The 22,362-nt window shown below is 49.5% G+C and overlaps 1 protein-coding gene across 2 annotated transcripts in view; it reads right to left on the bottom strand.

Annotated features, from left to right (window-relative positions):
* kdm6ba (lysine (K)-specific demethylase 6B, a) overlaps window positions 1-22,362 on the bottom strand; it is a 102,200-nt gene that overhangs the window by 10,001 nt on the left and 69,837 nt on the right. Inside the window, exons 4-13 of one of the 2 annotated variants that reach the window (XM_086165353.1) lie at window positions 16,780-16,841; window positions 6,014-6,100; window positions 3,229-3,335; window positions 2,731-2,854; window positions 2,469-2,564; window positions 2,093-2,372; window positions 1,928-2,005; window positions 1,524-1,691; window positions 1,249-1,443; window positions 75-605 (exon numbers count right to left, since the gene is read on the bottom strand). In XM_086165353.1, the coding sequence (XP_086021479.1) occupies window positions 75-605; window positions 1,249-1,443; window positions 1,524-1,691; window positions 1,928-2,005; window positions 2,093-2,372; window positions 2,469-2,564; window positions 2,731-2,849 (1,467 nt within the window). In that variant the 5' untranslated portion in view covers window positions 2,850-2,854; window positions 3,229-3,335; window positions 6,014-6,100; window positions 16,780-16,841. Of the gene's footprint in view, window positions 1-74; window positions 606-1,248; window positions 1,444-1,523; window positions 1,692-1,927; window positions 2,006-2,092; window positions 2,373-2,468; window positions 2,565-2,730; window positions 2,855-3,228; window positions 3,336-6,013; window positions 6,101-12,496; window positions 12,638-16,779; window positions 16,842-22,362 lie in introns of those variants that run through there. The other variant, XM_086165354.1, reaches the window with a different exon arrangement.

The following is a 22,362-nucleotide window of genomic DNA, read 5'->3' on the forward strand; positions in this document are numbered from 1 at the left end:
AAAAACATTAGCGGGGTTACCGTGGAAACAAAGACACGCGCTTTCACACTTTCAATTCCCAAGATGGGACTCACCAGGGTGTGACTGCTGGACCTATTATGGATTCTCCAGGCTTCGTTGGGCCCACTTTGCTGAGGTACTGAGGTACTGCTGGCAGAAGGAAGTGGAGGAGGGGGACCCTGGTGCCCCAGCCCTGGATGAGGCTGTATGTGACTGTAAGGCACGCTGCTGTTGCTGCTGCTGGTCGCAGGAGGGTTTGCTGGTGACGACTGGGCTTGCAGGTGTTGATCTCTGCCCACCCTGGTCGGGGTGGAGGCCACGTGAGGGGTCGCTTGGTTGCCGCCTTGACCCCTTATAAGCGAGCCTCGTTCCATGGCCTGGCAGGGCGGAGCGTCCCCCAGTTTGGAGCCGGGACTGCGGTAGGAGGATTGAGGGGACGGCTGGTTTACAGCCTGAGGTTGGAACGTGTCTTTTTGTTGCAGAGTAGTACATCCCTGGTTATAGCCACCAGGTGGGGAGTGAAGTGGAGGAGAAATGTTCGAAGGAGTCGATGTGGCAGGGGAGGGTTTTTGGGTGTAGCTGCCTGATCCTTGTTTCGGGGTTTCCTAATAAGAAAAAAAAAAAGAAAAAATTCAGCTTCTCTAATAGCGTCATAGGCCTCAGTATTATTTTCAGTTCATTTTCCTTTGATTGTAGTTGGTACAGGGTTTCTGCAGGTATCAGCTAATCTAATTTACTGTTTTTTAATGCCACTTTAAACAAATATGTTGCCAATGTCAAACTGCAGATACGTTTATTTATACTAATGTCAATCACTTACATCTGGAATAGATTTCGCACAGTAGCAGATATGTATATATGACCTTCTGAGTGACAATGGAAAAAAAGGTTCACATGGATTTAACTTTGTGCATGACTATCAGTGCATATTTATTAGTTTGTTTTCTTTTTGCTCCAAATCCAGTGTTGCAACTTTTTGCACCGTCACAACACCAGCCATAAGCAATAGCCAATTAAAGCATTACGCTTTCATTCATCATATTATAAAACAATTCCAATAGCCTAATCGAAATGTTTTTCCCTATTAAGTGTATTTAAATTTCTAGTGCCTCTAGAGATTGAATCTAATGCATTTCAATGCAATTTTAGGGGTCCTAAATTCTTGCAAAATCTATTGAATGACTTTCAATGCTTTTTAATGACCCGCAGAGGCCTTGATATAGAAATAAACTACATTCATATATTTACCCCTCTTACTTTTCCATTCTGGAAGTCTTGGGGTGGTGGATTCTTACGATCCGAGGTCTGGGGATGCCAGGAACTGCTGTCCTTGTGAAGGGGATTCCAGAAAGGTGTTTTTGGAGGGAGGTGGTGCGCCAGTGATGGATGCTGGGGTAAAGCCTGGCCCGGCCCTGGAAAATGCTGCTGACCGGGGAGGGGAACCTGCACGAAAGACATACATTCATGATGGAATCTCAAAGTATCAGAATTCCTTGCCACAAAGTGGACGGATAAACCAATACCTGATCTGAGCTCTTCTTCCTCTTGCTGGGGCTTGGGCAGTCCTCCGCAGCTGGGCGGGACGGGGGTTGCAAGGATGGCAGAGGAGTGTGCTGGATCACAGAGTGCTCCCCTAATGGAGGGCCCGGTCTCTTCAGCTGACCGCCTAGCATCTTCCCAGTGTAGCCCCTCTGCGGGAAACAAACACGACAGGGTCAGCGTTGTGGCAAACACAAGAAACCGTGGGAATCTGCCCGCACTCTGGAAAAAGGGCAGTTTCCCTGAATGATTCAACGGGAGCTTAGTGATATCAGATGTGAGCAGGCTGTGTTTTTCGTCTGCAAGGGCCAGGCACAATGAGTCGGCTTGTTCTGTTTGCTCCGAATGCATGCTGAAACGTGATCGGGGCCAATTAGGAAGCGCTCACCTGATGCACCTGAGCCCACATGTCATCCCCGAGCAGCGGAGGACCCCGGGGAACGTGCGGTTCCTGAGGACCCCCAAACTACAGGAGGCACGAGGAGAAAACAACTTGAGAGAAACATTCAACAGCAGTGGGGAAAAATAAAATGAAATAAAAACTCTTTCTCACCTTGAGAACTTGGTTCGGCCTGTTGGGGAGAAGATGCGAGCTGGGTGGAGGACAGCCACTACCAGCATATCCTCCATTGTGAAGCCGCGGTGGATGCTCGTTGGGCAGGGGAAAAACGGGCTCGTACAAATGGGCCTGTTGCTCCCATGCCCTGTGGGGCGGTGGGGGGTGAAGATGATGATGATGAGGATGAGGATGAGGAGGCAGCCTCTGGGGCTCCCTGGGCAGGCCTGGTAACATCGGCTGTGAGAGCTCCAGCTTTTCCCCTCCTCTCATGGGCCTTAAAGGGCAGGAAGAGGGAAAAGAAGAAAAATCCATGAACATTCAACCATCGATTGACTCAACAAACTCACAAAATCCTTTTTTCAGAGCTTACCCATTACTGAAGAATTTACCGGGCTGGTTCAGACTGCCCATCGGACCAGGAGGTAGATGGGGAAGGAGCTGGTGTTGGTTGATTCCAGGCGAACATCTGATAAGAAAAAATACCGCAGTCAGATGAATGATTTTTCCAAATCCCCTGCAACTCTGTGCTTCAAGCAACAGGGGCGTCCAAATTACAGGGCAGCCCCCCTAGGGGTTTAACGCAACGTTTCGACAGCAAAGCTTTGGACGCGTGCGTCGGCATGGCGACAGACCTGACAGGTGGCTGCCAGGCGCGGCCACCCACGGGAGCCCATGGTCCCCGGCTGAGTCCATCCAGAGGGAAGGAATCCCGCGTGCCACGCCCGCCAAACTGCTCTACTGCGTGATGCATCCAGCCTGTCGGCAAACAGAGCCAGGTGATGCCGGGGGTTTTTCACCACGTCTGAAATTCTCTTCATCAGCATTTATTTCATTTCATCAATATAGCTCTGATAGACAGCTGTTGTGGATCACACATCCGCGTTCAACGATCTCCCCTTAAAAAAAAGGTTGGTGCTAAAATTGCAGATGAATGAAAACGGCACCATAGCCAATTGATCTGAGAGTTAAAGATCGCTCCTATTTTCCAGCGACTAGAATGTAAAGCTGATTCGCAAATGGGATTCAGACATTTCAGGGACGTCAATTTTCACAATCCGCCGCTTGGCAGAGGATGGCGCCCACGTACTCGGCCGAGTCGGCGCGACCAGCAAGCAAGAGCTTTCACTCACCAGACTAGCTGTATCTGTGAAGCCCTCCACTGCAGCACAGAGAGGGCCCCACGCCAACACTTGGAATCCCTGTGCAGTCCGACTCTTCTGTCTCTGGCACCGAGAACCTGGAAGCCACCGGAGATGAGAAGAGACACACGTTAGCTGTGGAGTTGGTAAATAAAACTGGGCTCTTCTTCATGGAAGCTCACTTCGTGTGTGTGTGTGTGTGTGTTGCGAATGAGAGGTGGTGACAAGACGGGGGGGCTGTAGATGGGTTTCCGGGGCCTACTGGATGAATGCCCCTCTGTTACATCTGTAGTAAGCATTATTCTTCTTCAGCTGAACTTTTCTTTGAAATCTGACGTTTTCACGAGAATAATGTGTGCTCTCCTGAGGGGACGTTTATTCTGAGATGTCTTTGTCTAGCTGACGGTGGCTGCTATGCATGGGTGTGGCCTGTAGGGGGCGCAAGTAAACCAGTTGGGGATTATTAAATGTCCAGATGGGTTGGGGGAGGGGGCTGCTCACCTATGAGGACAAACTTAGGGTTACTGTAATCCTTACCGAGGGTCTTCTGATAAAAAAGGAGGAGTACCAGCAAGAGCCCTTGGTCACATGCCAAGTGTGTGTCTGTGTGTGAAACAGGAAGCAATGCCAAGTGTGCAAGCTGTTTCATAAGAGAGAATAGTGTGCGCTCTTAAGTGGATGATAGTTTGTGTTCAGTTCTATGAAGGATGTTTGTGTGCATGTGTGTGTGCGCCCGGTGGATACACTACGGTTTAATCTCATTACGGCAGGCGGGATGGGGGGGGTGCGGGAGGGGGTGGCGGCAGCAACAGAAGGCCTGAACAGGATGGAGGGATAGATTAAGGAGAAAAGATGGAGATGGAGAAGAGGGACGGGGGGAGTTGGGAATGGTGCCACGAAGACTCCCACACACAGCAATACTCAGACACTATACTTTCGGTGTGCATATACATATATATTCACACAAGCACACACACAAAAGGAGTCTGACAGAAAGAGAAGTCCTTCCCCTCCCTGCACCTGAAACATCAGACACTCAGCACAAAGGACAGGAGGTGTGGAGATACAAAGAAAGTCCACGTTTCAAAGTGCCTCGATTCAAAACCCAGAGACAATGAACGTGGTTCCCTGACAAAAAAAAACCCCGCAAGGGATTTTGGCATACTTGAAACTCGCCGAGCTGCTTCGAGGCAGGCGTTTTCACATCCGGTTCACGTAAGGAAATGTCTTTATCCACGCCAAATATCAAATCGATCAGATCCAAGACTCTAATCCTACCCTCAACTGGACGTCAAGATCTCTTATTGTGCTTTCTCGTCCTTTTAAAGTGACACAGATTCAAAGAAGATGAGACTTTTGCGTTTGATTCGCGCTGAGGGACGTGGAACTGGCTCAATAAACGGTAGCTCGTAACCTCAGGTGGGGCGACAAATGCTGAATAATGCATTAGTGAAGGAGTAACAGCTGTAACTCTTGACAGAGGTGTAAGAGATAGCTGATGACTCACTCCAACGGGCAAAGGAGAGGACGCTGCCCTGTGACCCCAGCTGCCGTTGCCTCGCATTGCTTCTGTTATCCTGTTATAACCCACCTAGCTCACTATGCAGACGCCAAGAGTCGTCGAGGAGTCGTTTGTGCTCCACGTTAAATCGGCATACTGACGGAAGCTTCTGTTCGTCCTCTGTGTTCATTCCCTTCGGAATCCTGTGCTTTTTTTTGTGGAAGCTCGCAGATACATAGCCAAACGCAGCAAATGGCAAATGGATAACGTGGAAGGAACAGAGAAGAAGGCAATGTCGGATCAGTACAACCAAGGCGAAGAATTCTCCGGCCACATGGGGCTGTGTATTACATGGCTACACAGGTCGCCGACGATTACTATGCTGCCTTTATGTCCCTTTCTTAAAACATACATTATCACTTGCTCCTACGGCATCGCTGCCTTTGCTATTGTCCAAAACAGAATGCGGAAATTAAGATGTGAACTGCACTGCCCTTAAGTGGATGTATTGCTTAGCAACCGCGATAACGAGCAATGATGTTTGACATCTGAAACGGATATACCCGTTTACGCTTATACGTGAAGATGAATGAGCCACAATACAGGAGAACAAACAAACAAACGGTTGATTCAGCATTTCTTTCTATGCGGCAGCATCCACGCTATTTCTTCTTCCAGTCGGTTGATGCTCGATTGACGCCGGTAAAAAGGGGTGTTGTTGACAGAGATGTGTGAATACCCTTAAAACAACTAAGAGAAAGACCTGGAATCACCATCAGGCTCTGCTAAGGGAGACTAAGCTGAGCCCCAAAATCAAGTTTGAGAATATCCATTGACGAGCTGAGGAGCAAGTCAGTTTACGCCAAGCTGATGCACCTCTGCGGCGGCTTACCCCAAACGCCAAATCCACTTTTTGTTTTTATCCTGCCTGGGCTCATTTCCCTGGCGCTGCACTCCCCCGCCAGCCTTCCAAAATTAGCTCTGGTCATACGCAGTCATTCCTCCCCGCTCCCTTTTTCTTCCGCCCACCGACTCTGGATGGCTCGGTCTCTATTTAAAGCTTGGCGGGGGCTATTTCTGTCTGCCCACTTCTCAGGCTTTCGGGAGGGTTGCCACAAAGCGACGTGATGCCGCCCTCACTATCTCTCCCCCCTTCCACTGCCAAGAATCATCGTCCAGCAGACCCCCCCCCCCCCCACCGCTGCATCGCGCAGATAGCGGTAACTGTCACGAGCCACGAGGCGGAGTGAGACGTGCGGTTCGTGTCAAGCTTACCTTTCAGAAGCGTGTAGAGTTATTGATTCACAGTGGCGTTGCGTCTCTGCTCCGACTGCCAGTCATCTCTCTGGGGTCTCGTCAATGCTGAAAAAGACACAGAAGGCAGAGGCGTTTCTGTCAAGCTGTCAGGGAAAAGGAAAAGAAAAAAAAAAACAAAAAAACGCAAAAGTCCCTCCGAGGGATGATAGGGACATCAGAGCTGCAGCCTTGTCCATGGGAATCAGGCCAAAAGGGGGGTCTGCAGGTTCATCCTGCCCCTGGACCCCTTTTCTTGACCTCTGAGCCCCTTCTTCCGTGTTTCTTCACTTCCGAGGTGAAGCCCGGTTTCATGAGGGTGGAAAACCAGAGCTGTGGCGACAGCAGAGTAAACTAGCAATGAGGTCAACACAATAGAAGCGAGAGGCACCCTCGTTCCATCAACCCTGTCTGTCTCTTCTCCCACACACAAACACAAACACATATAGACACACACACACACACATACAGACACAGACACGCACAGTAGTGAAAGTGAGTATGTACCTCAAGCTCACACACAAACATGGCTGATCTGGCTCAGGAAGCACCTTGAGTCAACTATCGCACGTCAAGAGATGAGCGGCCGGGAAACGGAGTGGGGGGGGGGGGTGGACATGGCATTGCAGGGGAAGAAAATTTAAGAAGGCCAGACGGATTTGAATTAGAGGAGAAAAAAAAATGAACCCATCTGGCTGAGGCCACAGCCAGGCCGCTGAGGCCAAACAGGGACACGGCGCTGGGGTTGTAATTGCCACTTTTATAGGAGGGTGTGTATTTCTGTCTGCTGGGTCTATTCTGGCCTTCCCTCTTCGCAGGGCCCTGCCAGACAAAAAGAAAAAAAAAAAAACAAACAGCGGCTCTGAAAGCAAAAAGTTACACTACGGCTTGAGTTCAAAATTGATACTGAAGCAGTAGAATGTGCCAGACCTGTTGTCAGTGGCAGGAGAGGAAGCGTGAAAAAGCCTGGGGTTTTGAGGGGGTGAGGGTTTGAGGGGTATTTCCAGTTTAAAAAAAAAATCTGGGGAAACCCTGATGACTCAGCAAGTGAGAAAAAGGTCTTACCCCGAACCTTTCACTTTAAACCCCGCCCCTCAGGAACACCACATTTAAGTCAGGGGAACGATGACGACGGAAACTTTTTCGGACAGCTGTGTGCGCCTACGTAGAAAGATAGCGTAATGAGAGGGGGCGTTTCATGAGTGAGAGGAAAACGAAACCGCAAACTCAGGGAGAAATGATGCGCATACCTCTACACACACACACACATCTTGTACACAGGTTTGGTGTTTGGTCGGTTCACTGAAATGAAGAGGTTGGTAGGTGATTCAGATTCTTTGCCGTGGATGGCGATAATAGATACGAATTTCTTCAGCGGCCGTGGGTCAGGTTAAAAGAATCAACGACAGTTGCACACTAATTTATATCAAAGTAATGACATTTCCCCTGTATCTGAAATCCCCCCCCCGTGATATCAGCTCTGTCAGGTTGAATTCCCCTCCCAGATGCCGGGCATCACAGCAGCTTCCTGTAAAAACATTTGCTCTCGTTTCGCCGCTCGACGACTTTCCTGGCAGCGGCGTGGGCCCCTATCGACCAACTCGGCTGATGTGATAAAAGACGAGAGGAGGGGCAAGTTAAAAGATTTCACGCAAACCTGTCCATGTACATGCTGGTTTTTTTTTTTTAAAGGCCAGTTTTCTGGTTATTCCAGATAAAGTGTTATTTCCTACGTAGAATGTGACGGTGGCCCTGGACCTAATCAGATAGAAAGAAGAACGCGTGCACTGTGACGTCAGTAGCCCCCACCCGGAAATGTCAGCCTGGCTGGAAACAAGGGCGGAGGACACAGCAGAGGGGGAAGTTGCCGAAAAAGGCCTTGCGCGGTCCTTTCTCACCACTCAGCTCCGTTTGGCCATTACATAATCAAAAGTGGAGGAAACACCATGCATTTTTCTCTCCCTCTCTTTCACACTCCAGCCCCCCTGCATTCATCAATCTCCACCTCGCCAGTGTGTGTGTCATTCCAGGACAAGAACTTTAATCCCGTCCGTATTAACAGACAGGCAAGACCGTGAGGCTGCCATTTCTGGACACGATGACCTCCCGCGGTCAGGGAGCTTGATCGGCAGGTCGTCGCTTCTCTCCGCCGACACTACCATTCACATCTGCTCTACAGCGAGACTACACCAGGAAGGGGAGGGGCGATCATCTCCCACGTCGGATTGGTTGGCCCTTCTTTCTTTCTCTCTGGAAGCAAACGTTTAGGAAGCTGTGACAGTTGATTTCCGGACCTTCTGCGCGAAGCAGATGCGAAACAGCCCCACATGGCAGTGGAAGAGGGGGTTGATATGGGAACACAAAAACATGAGACCCCCCCCACCGCCCTTTTGTCTCCTGCCTTTACCACAATCACATCTGGTTCTGCAACTGACAACATGCAACTATGTGTGTGGCAGAACTCCTCCCTCTGACCCACAGATTAAATGTATATGTGTCTGATGTTAAAGAGAAGGAGAACAGAGCTCTGAGAGGAAGTTGTCATCCCGGCTGGAGGAAGTAGGCCTCTCTAAGGGGTGTGTGAGGGCATAGCAAGGGGGTCATGTGGAAACTTGCTGTGGAACAGACAGGCAACTATGAGTGTTTTATCAGTCACAGGCTGCCAGAGACAAGATGAGGGAGCGACCGACCCTCGTTGTGTCTTAGCCCTGTGTCCTAACCCCGCCACCACTACACACACACACAGTCATCTTGTGTGACTGTCAAACCCGTCCAGTTCGTGACTCACATGACACGTCAATACAAAACAAGACAGAGGAGGCTGTTGCTTCGGCATTGACCTTGGCCACATAAGCCAAACATCTTGTTCCCCTGGCTCCTCCTGGTGCAAAGCAGGCTGCCACTCTGTAACTCCACCTTCTTGTTTCACCCTTGCAGGAACCGCCTGGTTCTCCACACAGTTTTGCTTGTCACCAATGACTCAGGGTGTGTGTGTGTGTGTGTGTGTGTGTGAGTGAGAGACCGAGGGAGAGAGGGGGGATGACTCAGCAACCTGGCTGAGGAGGAAGGGAAAGCAACGGAACTCCGAGAAGCCTGTGGGCGTCGAGCTGGCAGCTGATGAGCGCCTGACCAGCGTCATTTTTCGACTTCCACGCTCTGCGCCGCCCGAAAAGCCCCATACTTTCACTTCCAGGGCGATAGATGATCTTGCGAAGCCCCTCTTGCCAAGAGGGGTAAAATCCCCCTGGGCGGCTCTTCTCCCAAGCCTGACAAATGCAATCGGGTGGTTCAAAGACAAAAAAAAACAACAAAAACAAATAAAGTCCCAGGTTGCCACGGAAACCACCCCAATCTTCACTAACAATGAGGGTTTGAGTGATAAAGCAGCTGTAAAAAGAGACATAACAAAACAGGGCTTTGTTGATCACCATGTTTCTGATGAAGCCGGAGCACCAGACCTCGAAGCACCCTCCTCTACTCCGGAGATTGCGGCTTATTCGGCGACGACCAAAAACAACAAGTGCACATCCTTGGACTTAATGACAACGTGTGCCCAGATGGCCTGGCCCGGTGCTGCCATGGCAGTGTGTGTAATTACTCGCTGGGTCAGTTTTGACCTCTTCAGAACGAATGTGACGCAAGCTGTCCGCCTTTGTTTTGGCTCCGCTGCTCACTTGCCGCGTCCGGATGAAACGTACAAGGCCTGTTTACGGATTCCGAAAATATCAGGAGTTGATCTTCGACTGTTTCGGCGCACGCGGCCTTCCTCCACGGTTCGCTTACTCTGCCTAGCGCGGTCGAGGTGGCTGGAACGAGTCACGGGGGGTGAGAAGACAGTTCTTTCCAAGGTATGTGTGTTCGATGATGTGAGTCACGGCTTTGCAAAAAACAAGGCACATTGTGGGCTCGCACACCTCTCTCTTCCAACGAGGCATCATCATCATCACCATCAACATGCATCGCACATTAATGGATTACCAACAGAACCCGAAGAGGAATGGCGTGTGGCCGATACTCAAGGGACTGGCGGCGGCGTGAGAAGTAGCTCCTGCGAGACACTGGAAGGGGGGGGGGGGGCTCTTTTCACGTTCCAAAAGTGATCTTTGAACTCGTTCAGAAGGTTTGACACTGATTCGCCCTTTTGCTCCCTGGCCAGGATGCCCTGGCGGAAGGGCAGGCGGGCGGGCTCACGCCGTGCGGTGGAATTCCACACGTGGCTGAATGGGGTTTAACCCCGCCCACGCCCCCTTGCCGCCCCTCAGAATCTGCTTCCACCCGATCCCTCCAACTGCTGAATCCCGTCCGTGTCCCATCAACACGTGGGAGAACTTGTGTTTTCACGCCTGGCTCGTTGGGGTCCCCTTTGAGGACACCCTCCACTCCTCCCCCCCAGCCCTGTTGTTGTTTTTAAAAAAAACGCCGAAACGACACCCTTTACTCGAAAGAGGGCATCACACACTCTGAAGAGTCTTCGTCACCCCTCTGACCAATCACTTCCCCCCAACACACACTCTTGTCGCCTGTGTTTGCTTTTCGTAAGAGGTAACAAAACGAGTTGCAGGGTAGGAGGGGGAGGAGGAGGCCCTTCCCTCCCCCAGAAGTAGTCACACAGCCAACACAAACACACACTCTGTTCCTGTTTCATGCCCTCAACTGTCAGGGCAAACCTTGATGAGTAAGCGCTTTAAAAAGCAACCTACTAACCCATTTCTCATGCCAGTCACACACACAAATCTTAATAAGATCAAAGTAGCATCTAATTTGCTTAAGTCACCCTCCGAAAGCCCCTTCCTGTCGGGTGGATGGGGGAGTGCTCGGACACACTCTTCACTATTGTTGAGTTAGCAGCCTTCCTTCCACCGTCATCTCCCTCCTCGCCGGTGTGTGTGTGTGGGAGGGTGCGCGTGCGCGTGCGTCACGTTAATATTCCTCCAAGTTCGTCATCGCTCGTAGTAGAATGGGCGGCGATTGTTCATTCACACAGCCTACGCGCACGCTCCTATTGAGATCACGGGACAAATGGGGGAGGGCTGAGCCAACACACACATACACACACGTCCAGCTGTGTGTGTGTGTGTGTGTGTGTGTGTGTGTCCAAATCGAGCTTTAACTTTTTACAGCCTCCGACATCAAACAGAGGAGGAGGAGAAGATGAGGCGCTGTTTTCCATGCCAATCGATTCGATCGGAAGCGAATCTTCTTTTGCTCCCCCCCACCCCCCCTTGCCGGTGTACGCATGCGCAAACGCAGGCACACGCTCCGGGAGGCCGATCGGTCAATTTATTACCCGCCGTAAAGGAGCGCAGATCAAGAGCAGCGGCACATTCACACCAGCAATACAAACATAGATTCTTCGTATTCGGGACAACCCCTCCACATTCTCTAAATGAGCGGGATTTCGGTGTAAAATTCACGCTACCGGAACCGCGCGATCAGCTGATGCGCTCATTGGATAACCGGCTCCAAATAGAGTTACACGTAAAAACAAACAAAACAAACAAACGCCGGCTACCACGGCAGCATCAAAACACACGCACCCCCCGGAAAAAAAAAAAAACAGACAGAGGGGACGGCACCAAAACAGCACCCCTCCCCCTCCCGAAAAAAAGAGGTGATGCAAATCACTTCCTTTCAATCCGGCTCTTTGTGTGTGGGTGGATTGACTGGCGTGATGGTGTGTGTGTGTGTGTGTGTGCGTGCAGGGGGCAACTATCCATTCACTTTATACGGCTGCCGACCTCGGTGATCCCGGCCCCACCCCCCCCTCACTCACACACTCACACAAACACACACACAATAGTGTGAGATGTCCTTACACAAGCAGTTTTCTCTGACTCTCCTTCCCCTTTTTTCTTCTGTGAACCGGACCGAGTCTGAACCGCGAACACACTCTAAAGTTTTGAGTGTGTATTCACCCCGCCCCCCCCCCCCCCGATCGGAACTCACGGCCGAAATTACAAGGAAATTTACGGTCATCCATGTGTCGAATGAGTGATTAAATAAGTCCGGTAATTAAAAAAAAAAAAAAAAAAAATCAGTCACGGATGTGAGGCACACACACGCTGCTCGGCAGGAATGAGACACACCGTGGGATTTGAGTCACCTGTGCTCTGAGACAGACAGAGAGAGGGGACGAACAAAACGCATAGCGACGCCCCCCACCCCCCTCACGACATGATCGATTAATCGATCAAAAGGTTTCGCTTTGATCAATTCGAATAATTCACTCAATTCTTCAATCAAAACAGACTGTTAATCCGTGAGGGGGTTGAGGGAAGGGGGTCCAATCCAATCAGCTATTAGACCCCACTGTGCATTTTCACATTTCTTTCTCTCTCATGCGCTCCCCGGTTTACAACCAAAACAAACACACACACACACACACACACACACACACACACACACACACACACACACACACACACACACACACACACACCGCGAAGTCCCGGCGGATCTACTCACCGATCATTCCATGAATAACAAAGTTCATATCCAATTCGGGGAAAAAAGAATAAATAAAAAAAAAACAATTAACGTCCTCCGGTGCCTTCAGAAGACAATCCCGGCCGAGCGGCGGCTTCGATAATCCCGGTAAATCTCCCGATAAGTCTCCCGGTTCCTCTCCGTCGATCTCCCCGGTTGGCGTCCGGCGACCTGGATCCGTACTTCCGGTCGTGGGGGGTCTCCGGTCCCGTCCGAACTCTCGCGGTTGTGAGTACTTGTCCGGTCGCTCCGCCGCGCGTCGAGCTCTTCCACGCTCTGACTGAACACGCGGACACGCGCTCGCGCACTCGCATACGCTCACTCACTGACTGACTCCCGAACACACGCACGCGCGAACGCAGGAGGCAGCCTGGCAGGGATCGGATTGCGCTGAGCTCTGCTTTAAAGGGACAGAGTCACGCCGACGCACAGACCACGTGACGCGCCTGGCCTGACGTCACCGCTCGGCCCCGGAATTCCCTGACAGCGCAAACTGCCAAAAAAAACATCCCTTTTCTTCTGAGCTCCTTCATGTAATTAGTTGCTTGGAGTTCGCCAAATTTGTCTGTTCATGCTTTCTAAGCTAAATAAAGTTGGGGAAAAAAGCGCAAACTGGCATCGAGTCCCGTTCCCCCCCTTTTGAAAATACATGTTATTACAAAACGCGTCCTGTTCCGGGTTGAGGGTCCCACAGCACAAGCGCTGTAGCTACTTCCGCCGCTAACTTCCGTTTTAGCACTCGGCTCCTCGAATTGCAATGAAATAATATCATATCCGAGTTTGGATACATTATTGGATCAAAGGAATTAAATTACAATGGGTAAATTGATGAATTTTTGTTTTGTTTGATAACACACGTATCAGTATGTATTTACAGGCGTTTTTTTTCAGAAATGTGTTCATTAATTATTGTCAAGTCCACATATTGGCTTCACTACAAATCCATCCATTCACCTTCCCCAATTTTTTCCAATTAACCTCCATGTTTTTGGACCCCGGAGAACTTGAAGGAAACCCATGCAAACTCCACACAGAAAGGTCCCCTTGTCGAAATCAAACCAGGGTCCGTGAGGCTGAAGCGCTAACCACTGAGCCACCCTGCTGCCCCGGAGATCATCACGATGCATTCAAATGTGGAGAGGAAAGATGGTGGCCACTATGAATGTTTTCCTGATTTTTCTCTGGGCTCAAGTATACAACGAAGCAACGCAATGACTAATTCACACCCCATCATCACCCAGCGACCAGAACCAAAAAGATCCCTAGACCTCCCCCCCGCTCCCCGCTCACAGACACACGCACACATAAACACAGACCTATGAGGTCAGTTCTAACGGCGTATAACACGGTGCTGCTTTCCAGCAGTGTGTCTATACCGTACAGACGGATAGAGAATTCATTATTGCAATACAGTGCACGTGGCCAGACCTATAAATAAAACCTGGAGTTATGAGGCCAATAAATATCCGTCCGTCGTCGAGGAGGTGGCATTAATATCCCACATCTCCTGACGCGAAGGACGAGGGTTATACGTGGCCTGGAAGCAGACGGTGTATGAGGTAAACAAGGCTCCGGGAAATACACGCGGGTCTGTCTGAGGCCGGAAACATTTGGCTTTTTCAGCCTGCTTTCGGCCAAAGTAACCATCCCGTGCTCTGTAATAATGCCAGAGGGCCGCGGTGGTACAACCAACAGTGTGCGTGCGCGTGTGTGTGTGTGTGTCACACATTCGAATTATATTTAGAAAGCAGTGCCTCAGCAGGACAACAGGAGGCAAAATTAGCTGCTGCGAGGAGGATAGCAGTGTGTCATGGATGATGCTGAGAGGATGACATAAGGAAAACACACACAGTTTATTTATGGGCAAAATAAAATCTAAAATAACAAACAATACCAGTAGAGCATTATGTAACCCCTGCCTGCTTGGGTACAGACTGGTTTTGCAGGAAGTCTCCCGCTTACTCTTTGCTCCATTTACATTATGCAACTTTTAGTGTAACTAACATTGAAAGTGTTTTTGATTGTGAGTGTGTGTGTGTGCGTGCGTCACATTCACATCTATGGTGAAGTAAGTGCAAGGCATGTGAGGTATGTTCCACCATGGTGCATCTGCGGCCTATTGTCGAGCGACAATGTATGTTCAATAATGTGTTTTGTATTAGGAGGGGGTTGGGAAGGGGGTACAGACTGACACTGACAGGCGGGGGGGTGGGGGGGTGAATGGGTATGTGGGTGGGTCTTCTGTGTGGATGTTTTGGATTTTGTGTCAGTGAAAAGTGCCGTGCCGACACAGCACTTTGCAGTGTTGAGGAATTACACTGCTTTCCCTGGCTGATAGCAGATCAGTATGTGCAAATATGGGTTAGGTGGTCGGATCTACCAACATGGCTGATGCAGTGATATTCCCTCTGATGTCGGTCACTTTATTTAAAACACATCAAATAAGTTACAGAATAATAACAACTATAATAACAATGTATAAGTATCAATGAATATGTCAATATCGAGTAGTTTTACTCCAGACACACCACTGAGTTGGCAGGTATTTTACCTTTTCCCCTTGAAATTGTGGATTAGTTTAATATGTGATGTGCAGTGAGATTATCTGAAAACATTTGAACCCCCGCTGCCAACGCCCACCCATGTTTTTATCATCAAGACGTTTAATCTCATCATCTGGAAGTAATTAGATCCTGAATTGCTACAGCCCTTAATTATCAGATGTGGAGCTAGAAACTACTGTGTATGCGCGTTTTACAGTAGCACCCCCCACCATCTGAATTTACATTTGACACTGATACACCATCGACCGGTCGAGTTGAGAGCGTCATCCAAAATTTGGGATTTTGTGTGCGTGGGGGTGTGAGAATACCCTGCAAAGAGCAATTGATTGATGTGGGAATGGGTGGGACCTGGTGATGGTGCACGTCATTGTTGTCGAGCGGGGTCCCATCTGAGACGGTGCGTTCTGTGACGAAATGCTTGGGGCTCAAACCGCAACAAAGGGATGCATATGGTTTTAAAGTTGGATCCTAGAGTTCTTTCGTGTGTGTGTGATCGTGGCATGGAGGCACGACAAGGAGGGGGAGAAGATGTGGGTCTGAGTTCGTGTTGTGCGTGGCTACAGTGTGGGTGGGAAGCTGACGCGTGTGTGTGTGTGTGTGTGTGTGTGTGTGAGATGTACAATCATACCAGAACATCCCTTGTAAAAATCAAGATTCCTCGCCCCTCTAATATGTGTGTGTGGGACAGCATGTGTGTGTGGTGTACTGTGAGTCAGGGCACTGGGAACATTGAGAGGCCGACAGACACAATAATAATCACCTTCCGCACGCACACGCACACACGCACGCACAAACACACACGCACATTGCGAGTCACACAGGCAGTCAGACAGACGGACTGGTGTAACACACCCACATGCAGCAGCCGTGCAGCTGAATGGAGACTCCACATTGGAGGAGAGATTCACCGATGGGGACTCAAATAACCAGCTAATCCCAATCAGTGATGAGGTGAACACATGCGTCAGCCCAAACTTTAGCTCTTAAAGGAATGATTAGTTTTTCCTGTTTTTAGCAACTTCCAAAATAGGCTCTACATCCAAAGGCGCACGAGCAGCCGAACGTTTACTTATCTTGAGTGAGATTGAGGAGCCTGGAAGAGGCTACATATAACCTCAGGTGAGGTAATAGAGGACCGGTAGCTAACTTGGATAAAGGACGACCACTCTAACTCCCTGGGCCATATGACCCGTGAATGACTGAATGAATGTCTGTATGTCATGTGAAAGGTTGAGTGTCTCTATTTGTAGCCCTGTGATAGACAGAGGACCGGTCCAGGGGGAACCCGTCCTCTTGCCCAGTGACAGCAGGAGCAGGCTCCGGCACCACTGTGACCCTGACTGCAGGATAAGCTGATCAGATAATGACTGAATGAATAGTTAACTTTAGCTTCAAGACAACACTAAATATCACGTTTCCGCTCAGAGTTTGAACACAAGGAAGCCCTGTGATTACAGGTGGTCAAGCGCTAACCCAGTGTTTTGACCTCTGTGGATCGAGAAGAACAGTGCATTCATTACAGCGAGGCAGGAGATTGGACAGGTTTGATGGAACGGCCGACCCCCTTCCTACACACATACACAACCCTTGCAGGAATGGCAATGCATGCATTTCATAATAGAGGAGTGGCAGACAGTCAGACAACAACTGAGAGTAAGATAGGGGACAAATCAAAAAAAAAACAAAGAAGAGTCTTACTGGGTGTTCATGGGTAACGTAGTCTGTTCCTTCCGTCAAGCCTCCATGATACCATCCAGCTCCTGAAACCACAACATGGGAGAGCAGAGGTCAGTACGGAGGCCACATAAAGTCAATACAAGCTGCCGCCGCCACGGTGCAGAATCAACCTGATTGGAGATTAGACAAATCAAAGGGCCGCAAAGTCCCTTTTAGGTCTGATAACAGCTTGTTTGTAACAACCTATTTTGAGTCTGCACTTTAAAATTTGGATGCAGCTGAAAGTGGGTCAACCTCGTCTGGCTGACATTCCTAGGAGGGTTGAGGGAGCGGTCAGCGATCCATCAGCCAAGGAGTCAAAGGGTTTGAAGGTCAGCCATTTGTTCCGACTCACGCGGGACTACCGAATCTTTCCAAGGGCGCCATTTCATGGGACAAGCCTGACTTTCAATGCAGTCCATGGGCCGTTCGGTTTGTCTTATAAAACCCTGAGCGCGTGTGTATGTGTGTCAGCCAAAAAGCACAGCAGGCCCCGGACCAGCGCTGTGGCCATCTGTGTGTGTGTGTGTTCCTCATGTGCGGCCTGTTCAGTGACTCAGTGTCAGTGTTGGACCACATGACCGAGAACAGGTGGCACTCTGCTGTCCCTCCTGGCCCCCAAACACACGCATAGAACAAACACACACGCACACGCACACACACACACACACACACACACACACACACACACACACACACACACACACACACACACGTACACTTCCGCTTGGGCCCTGAGAACACATGACACCTATGTTGGTGCTCAAACTTTAAAAGGAGGCACGCCTTCACACAAGTACTATGCGCACCACACACACACATACACACACACACACACACACACACACACACACACACACACAGTCTCCATCTCCTTACATACATCAGAGTTCAGCATTAAAATTTAATCCAAACTGTGAGTAAAAATCCTGTTTTGTGGGCTAAGTGCATCTTTTTGAGCTCTCGGTTTTTACACTGGTGGCGCAAACAAAAATCCTTTCCACTCCCAAGAGGAGGACTTTGCTTCAAGAGTGCCTGGAGCTTTTTCTTTATTTTTAAATGAGAAGCCCCCCCCCTATACACACACACACACACACACACAACCGCAAACACACCGCCATCCCATATGACTGATGTGCGTAGACGTCAGGGGTTCTTATAATAAACTGATTAATAAAAATATATTTAATTAATACATTACAGACTGATAGGTGCGATGCTTGGCGCTTACGCCTCACAGCAAGGAGGTCAACTGGTGACTTGGGTTGCCTCCAGGTTCTCCGGTTTCCTCCTTCTCCCAGAAAATATGCAGGAGGTTCATTGGAGCTCCACAATGCCAAGATGTGTGAATGAGAGGGTGAATGTTCCTCTTTCTCAGTATGACGTGTAAATGAGAGGGTGTTTGTCTCCATATGTGACTCTAGGATTGCCTGGCGACCAGTCCAGGGTGAACCCCTCTCTTGCCCAATGATAGCTGCGATAGGTTCCAGTCGCTCCCGCAAGTGCAGGATAAGCCATATAGATAATGAATGAATGAATGATTAAACTTCAAATGAGCATTCATATGAATACATGACGGGCAAAGGGGGCCGTCTCTCTGGTCAAACATCACACTGTCTGGACACCATGATGATGCCAGTAATAATAGCCCAGGAAAAAAAAGTATGACGTTGTCTAGACGAAAGCTAGAACACCTATCCAAGAGTGAGTACGACCGTGAGTACGACTTACGGTTTGTTAGGATCTAGCATGCTGACTTAGACTTCCTTTCACTGAAACTGGGGAAAACAATACTCCTTTGGTATTGAGGTGGCATCAAGGCTTTTTATAGTCACTTTTTGCACAGTTTAAACACATCAAACTTGGAATTTTTAACTAGGATAAGGCTCGTGTTGTACAGTGTCTGGAAATAAAGTTGCTAAAATCCCATTGTCCAGAAGGAGACTTAATATATTTGAATGAAACTCTAATTTAGACCGAAAAGCCTCAGACTCTCAACATTACTGTTCTTCCTCTCTTCAAATATCAACCCTTTTTTACATGTCTCTCTTCTGTTTGACCTTTGACCTACAGCTTGTTGAACCATAAGTTTACTAAGAAATAATAGTTTGATATATTGAAAAATGTAATTCCAGGGTAACATGTTTGCAGAGGGTGCATCGCAGGGGCTGTTTTTGTAAAGCGACGGAACAAACAACCTCCTTATCGCTTTGTCGGACCTCTGAGGTCTCTCTGTCCTTCTGATATTCCACCTGCGGGGCTGCAATGTTAAACAAGCCCGCACGTGGTATTTCCCCATATGATCCCTTATTGAGTGTGTACACGAAGACTGGGTGCAGAATACACAGCCCGAGGCGGGTCGTGTGCATGTGTGCGAAAGGTTGTCAGCGAGAGGCAGATATAGCTGGCTCAGCCTTCACTGATCTTACAGCCTGGTGGTTAAAACCCCCGACCTTTGACTCAAGGAGTTCAGAGGTGACACCCCCTGAAGGGCCGCAGCTGGCCTCACTGTAAAGCTAAGCGTGTGTTTGTGGGTAAATATATTTCCGAGGCAAGAGTATTTCAATTCAAGTCAAAGAAAAGGAACAGGTGACCGTTTCTTACACAACGGGATTCTTAATAAATGTCACGGGTTTTGACATGATCGCTTGACCTTGACCGGAACCAGGAAAAACGATCTTTCCCCCGTGGACCATTCTGTTTAGAGATCAGCCGTCAGTGTTGTGTGCGTGTGTGTGTGTGTGTGTGTGTATATTTGAGCACAGCCTCATATGTTCTACCAAGAACAGGCTCCCAGGGGCCCTGGCATAATACTGCAGCGGTCCTGTCAGGCGCCCACCATTATTTCTTTTATTACCATTAAAGCTATTATTGTATTATGTCAGCTAGAACCATGAAACTGTTCGCGCTTTTGTTATTATTAGTAATCGATCATTGTGCCCGTTCCTCCAACCCCTCACACCCCACCGTCTCTACCACGCTCCTGCTTTCTTTCTCTCCGTCCCTCTCGCTCTCATTGAGCTGGGATCTGTCTGAGGTATCTGCTCCCCAGAAACTGACTCCATCTAAGGTCTCGTGTGTGGATGGAGCAGGCCGTCACATGCTTCACGCAAGCTGTATAAGAAAAATGGCGAGAGAGAGAGACACTACAGGGAGAGAAGCCGAGGGAAAAGGTTAACCAGTGGGAGCCTTTACCTTTGACATTAACCAGCGCAGAAAGGGGTGAGGGTGGGGAGAGGAGGTCGGGAGGGACGAGGAGGAGGAGAGAGAGGAAGAGGAGGAGAGGCCTTGAGCCAGACAAAAGATGAAGGAGTACTAACCAAGATAGGGTGAGTGTGATAAGGAGGCAGAAAGAGCTGGGGTGAAAGAGCTCAGGGGACGGAGGGGAGAGGAAACGACTGTTTGTGTTGTGTAGTGTTTAACCAGACGTCCAGACTGAAACAGTGCTGTTGGCAGACCGCAGAAGAAACGGTCACATGGAGGCTGCTGTGTGTGTGTGTGTGTAGGTTACGAAGGAGAAACAACAATGGCAGCTAAGAGAAACCAGGAAGCACTTCAGTAGAGCCTAGAAGGAGAACCGCCATGTGGGATCTGACGTTGTAAACTAGGCAATAAACAACGCAGGTATCGTCCGACATTTAGACTGCTTTCAGCTTTTGTCCGACTCTCTCTTAGATTCTAACTCAGGACAGAGTTGAACACCTGCGCTTGGCATTAATAACAATTAGCTTTTACCAAAGCAGGACTTCAGATGGAGGGAGCGATGTTGAAAATTAAATATCGGGCTGACAAAGCGTCACTGGAATGAGGGTCCGAAGACTTGCCTCGCAGCAAGGAGGTCCCCGGTTCGACACCAACGAGGAGGGCCTTTTTGTGCGGAGTTTGTGTTCTCCCCGAGTGTGTAGGGGTTTTCCTCCGGTATCTTGTCACAGTCAAATGAGAGTGTTGTTCGTCTCTCACTGTGGCACAGTGATCGACTGGCAACCGGTCCAGGGTGAACCCGGATTCTCCCCCAATGACAGCTCTGCCCTGAAACCCCGAGTGAAGGATAAGTGGCATAGATAACAAATGAATGTATGAATGAAGGATTCAAGGTATACAGTTTTTTTAAGTGCAACGACACTTCAACGATGGTTTTCATCCCACAAAGTGTCAGGTGGGAGATATTTGACCAACACTTAACTTTCAAGAGGATATATCTGCAAACGCCAACATCAGCTGATAAACCCAGCTAACCGATTTCTTATTTCTTTCTTATTGCAACCAGGACCTAACATCATCTAACTGCTTAACATCATTGCTACGGTGTTTCTCCATCCAGGATATCCTGTTTTGCAGGTTTCAGTCACTTTCCTGAAGATTGTGACCGGCAAACAGAGAGCGACAGTGTGAACGCAGGGCCAACTGCACCGCACCCTTTGCGTCAAGAAAGTCTTCCGTGGGGGCTGTGCGCGTTTTCACGCCTTAACAAAACACAACGCTTATCCAGGAAACTGGAAATAGCCGCACAGCTGAGGATCGGGCCGGGAATCCAGGAATGTTGCCCTGCAGTACGCCACCTCTGAGCAAACACGCTGGCTTGTCGTGTGATCATAAGCCGATCATTACGTGTATCTGAGGAATGATGCCGGTCTTCCCACACACTGCACCCGTTTCTGTGTATGTGTGAGTGTGTGTACATTAGATAACACAGCTATACTCCTTTGTGGAGGGGGTTTAAAACTTCACTGTACACCGTAAATACTGACCTAGAGCGCATCAGCTTACACACCAACCTGCACACACACTCACACACCCTCGGCGTGTGTGAACACGCATGGCGTGAGTAGAGTCGCCGTGGCGCGGGCTGCTCTTGCCTTTAGTCACGGGTGATTCAGTGGTTCTCTTCAAGTCGGGGCAACCAGCCTCATACCTGTGAACCTCCGCCAGGTTGCAGGGAGGAGCCGAGGCAAAACCCTGGGCTCCAGACCCACCGCTTACAAGTGTGTGAGACCTTTCTCTCGAATATCGCATTATGTCAGCTTTATTACCCGGATTGTGTTTTAAAGTGTAAACTGGAGACGGGGTGAATCCTTAAATGAACCGCTGGCACGGGAACATCCGCTGATTTACACGCCCACCACCGGAGACTGATCCAGATCTCCCGTTTCAACACCGTCACGTTCCGACGTAGGCATTTTGCTGGCGGTTCGGTTGACTTTGATGAAAGACGCAGCCGGGAGGGGCATGTTCTAGCGGGGCATTCATTCCTTCTCGTGTCACCGAACTTCAAAAATAATACAACAAAAAACAAAAACAGCTGAAGACTCATCCGCGTTTTGCATTTTTCCTGTCAGATCAGAGACGGTTAAAGTATCGCATATCCTGCCAGTCAATGTGTGTGTTTTTTGTGCACTTTTAAAGGCAGCGAGCGCATTTGCCAGGAAGCACGCATGTGCTGGCAGAGCTACAGACGGCGAGGAGGAGTGTCAGGGCCGACTGCGGTACGGCTCCGGGCTCGGCGAACTTCTGCCGCACAGCTTCGGCGAAAAAGGTTGCGGTGAAAACCGAGGCCGGCCCACGAAC

The sequence above is a fragment of the Fistularia commersonii genome, chromosome 19, assembly GCF_037954325.1.
Source record: "Fistularia commersonii isolate RoL2024-O1a breed Wild chromosome 19, RoL_Fcom_v1.0, whole genome shotgun sequence".
NCBI lineage: Eukaryota > Metazoa > Chordata > Actinopteri > Syngnathiformes > Fistulariidae > Fistularia > Fistularia commersonii.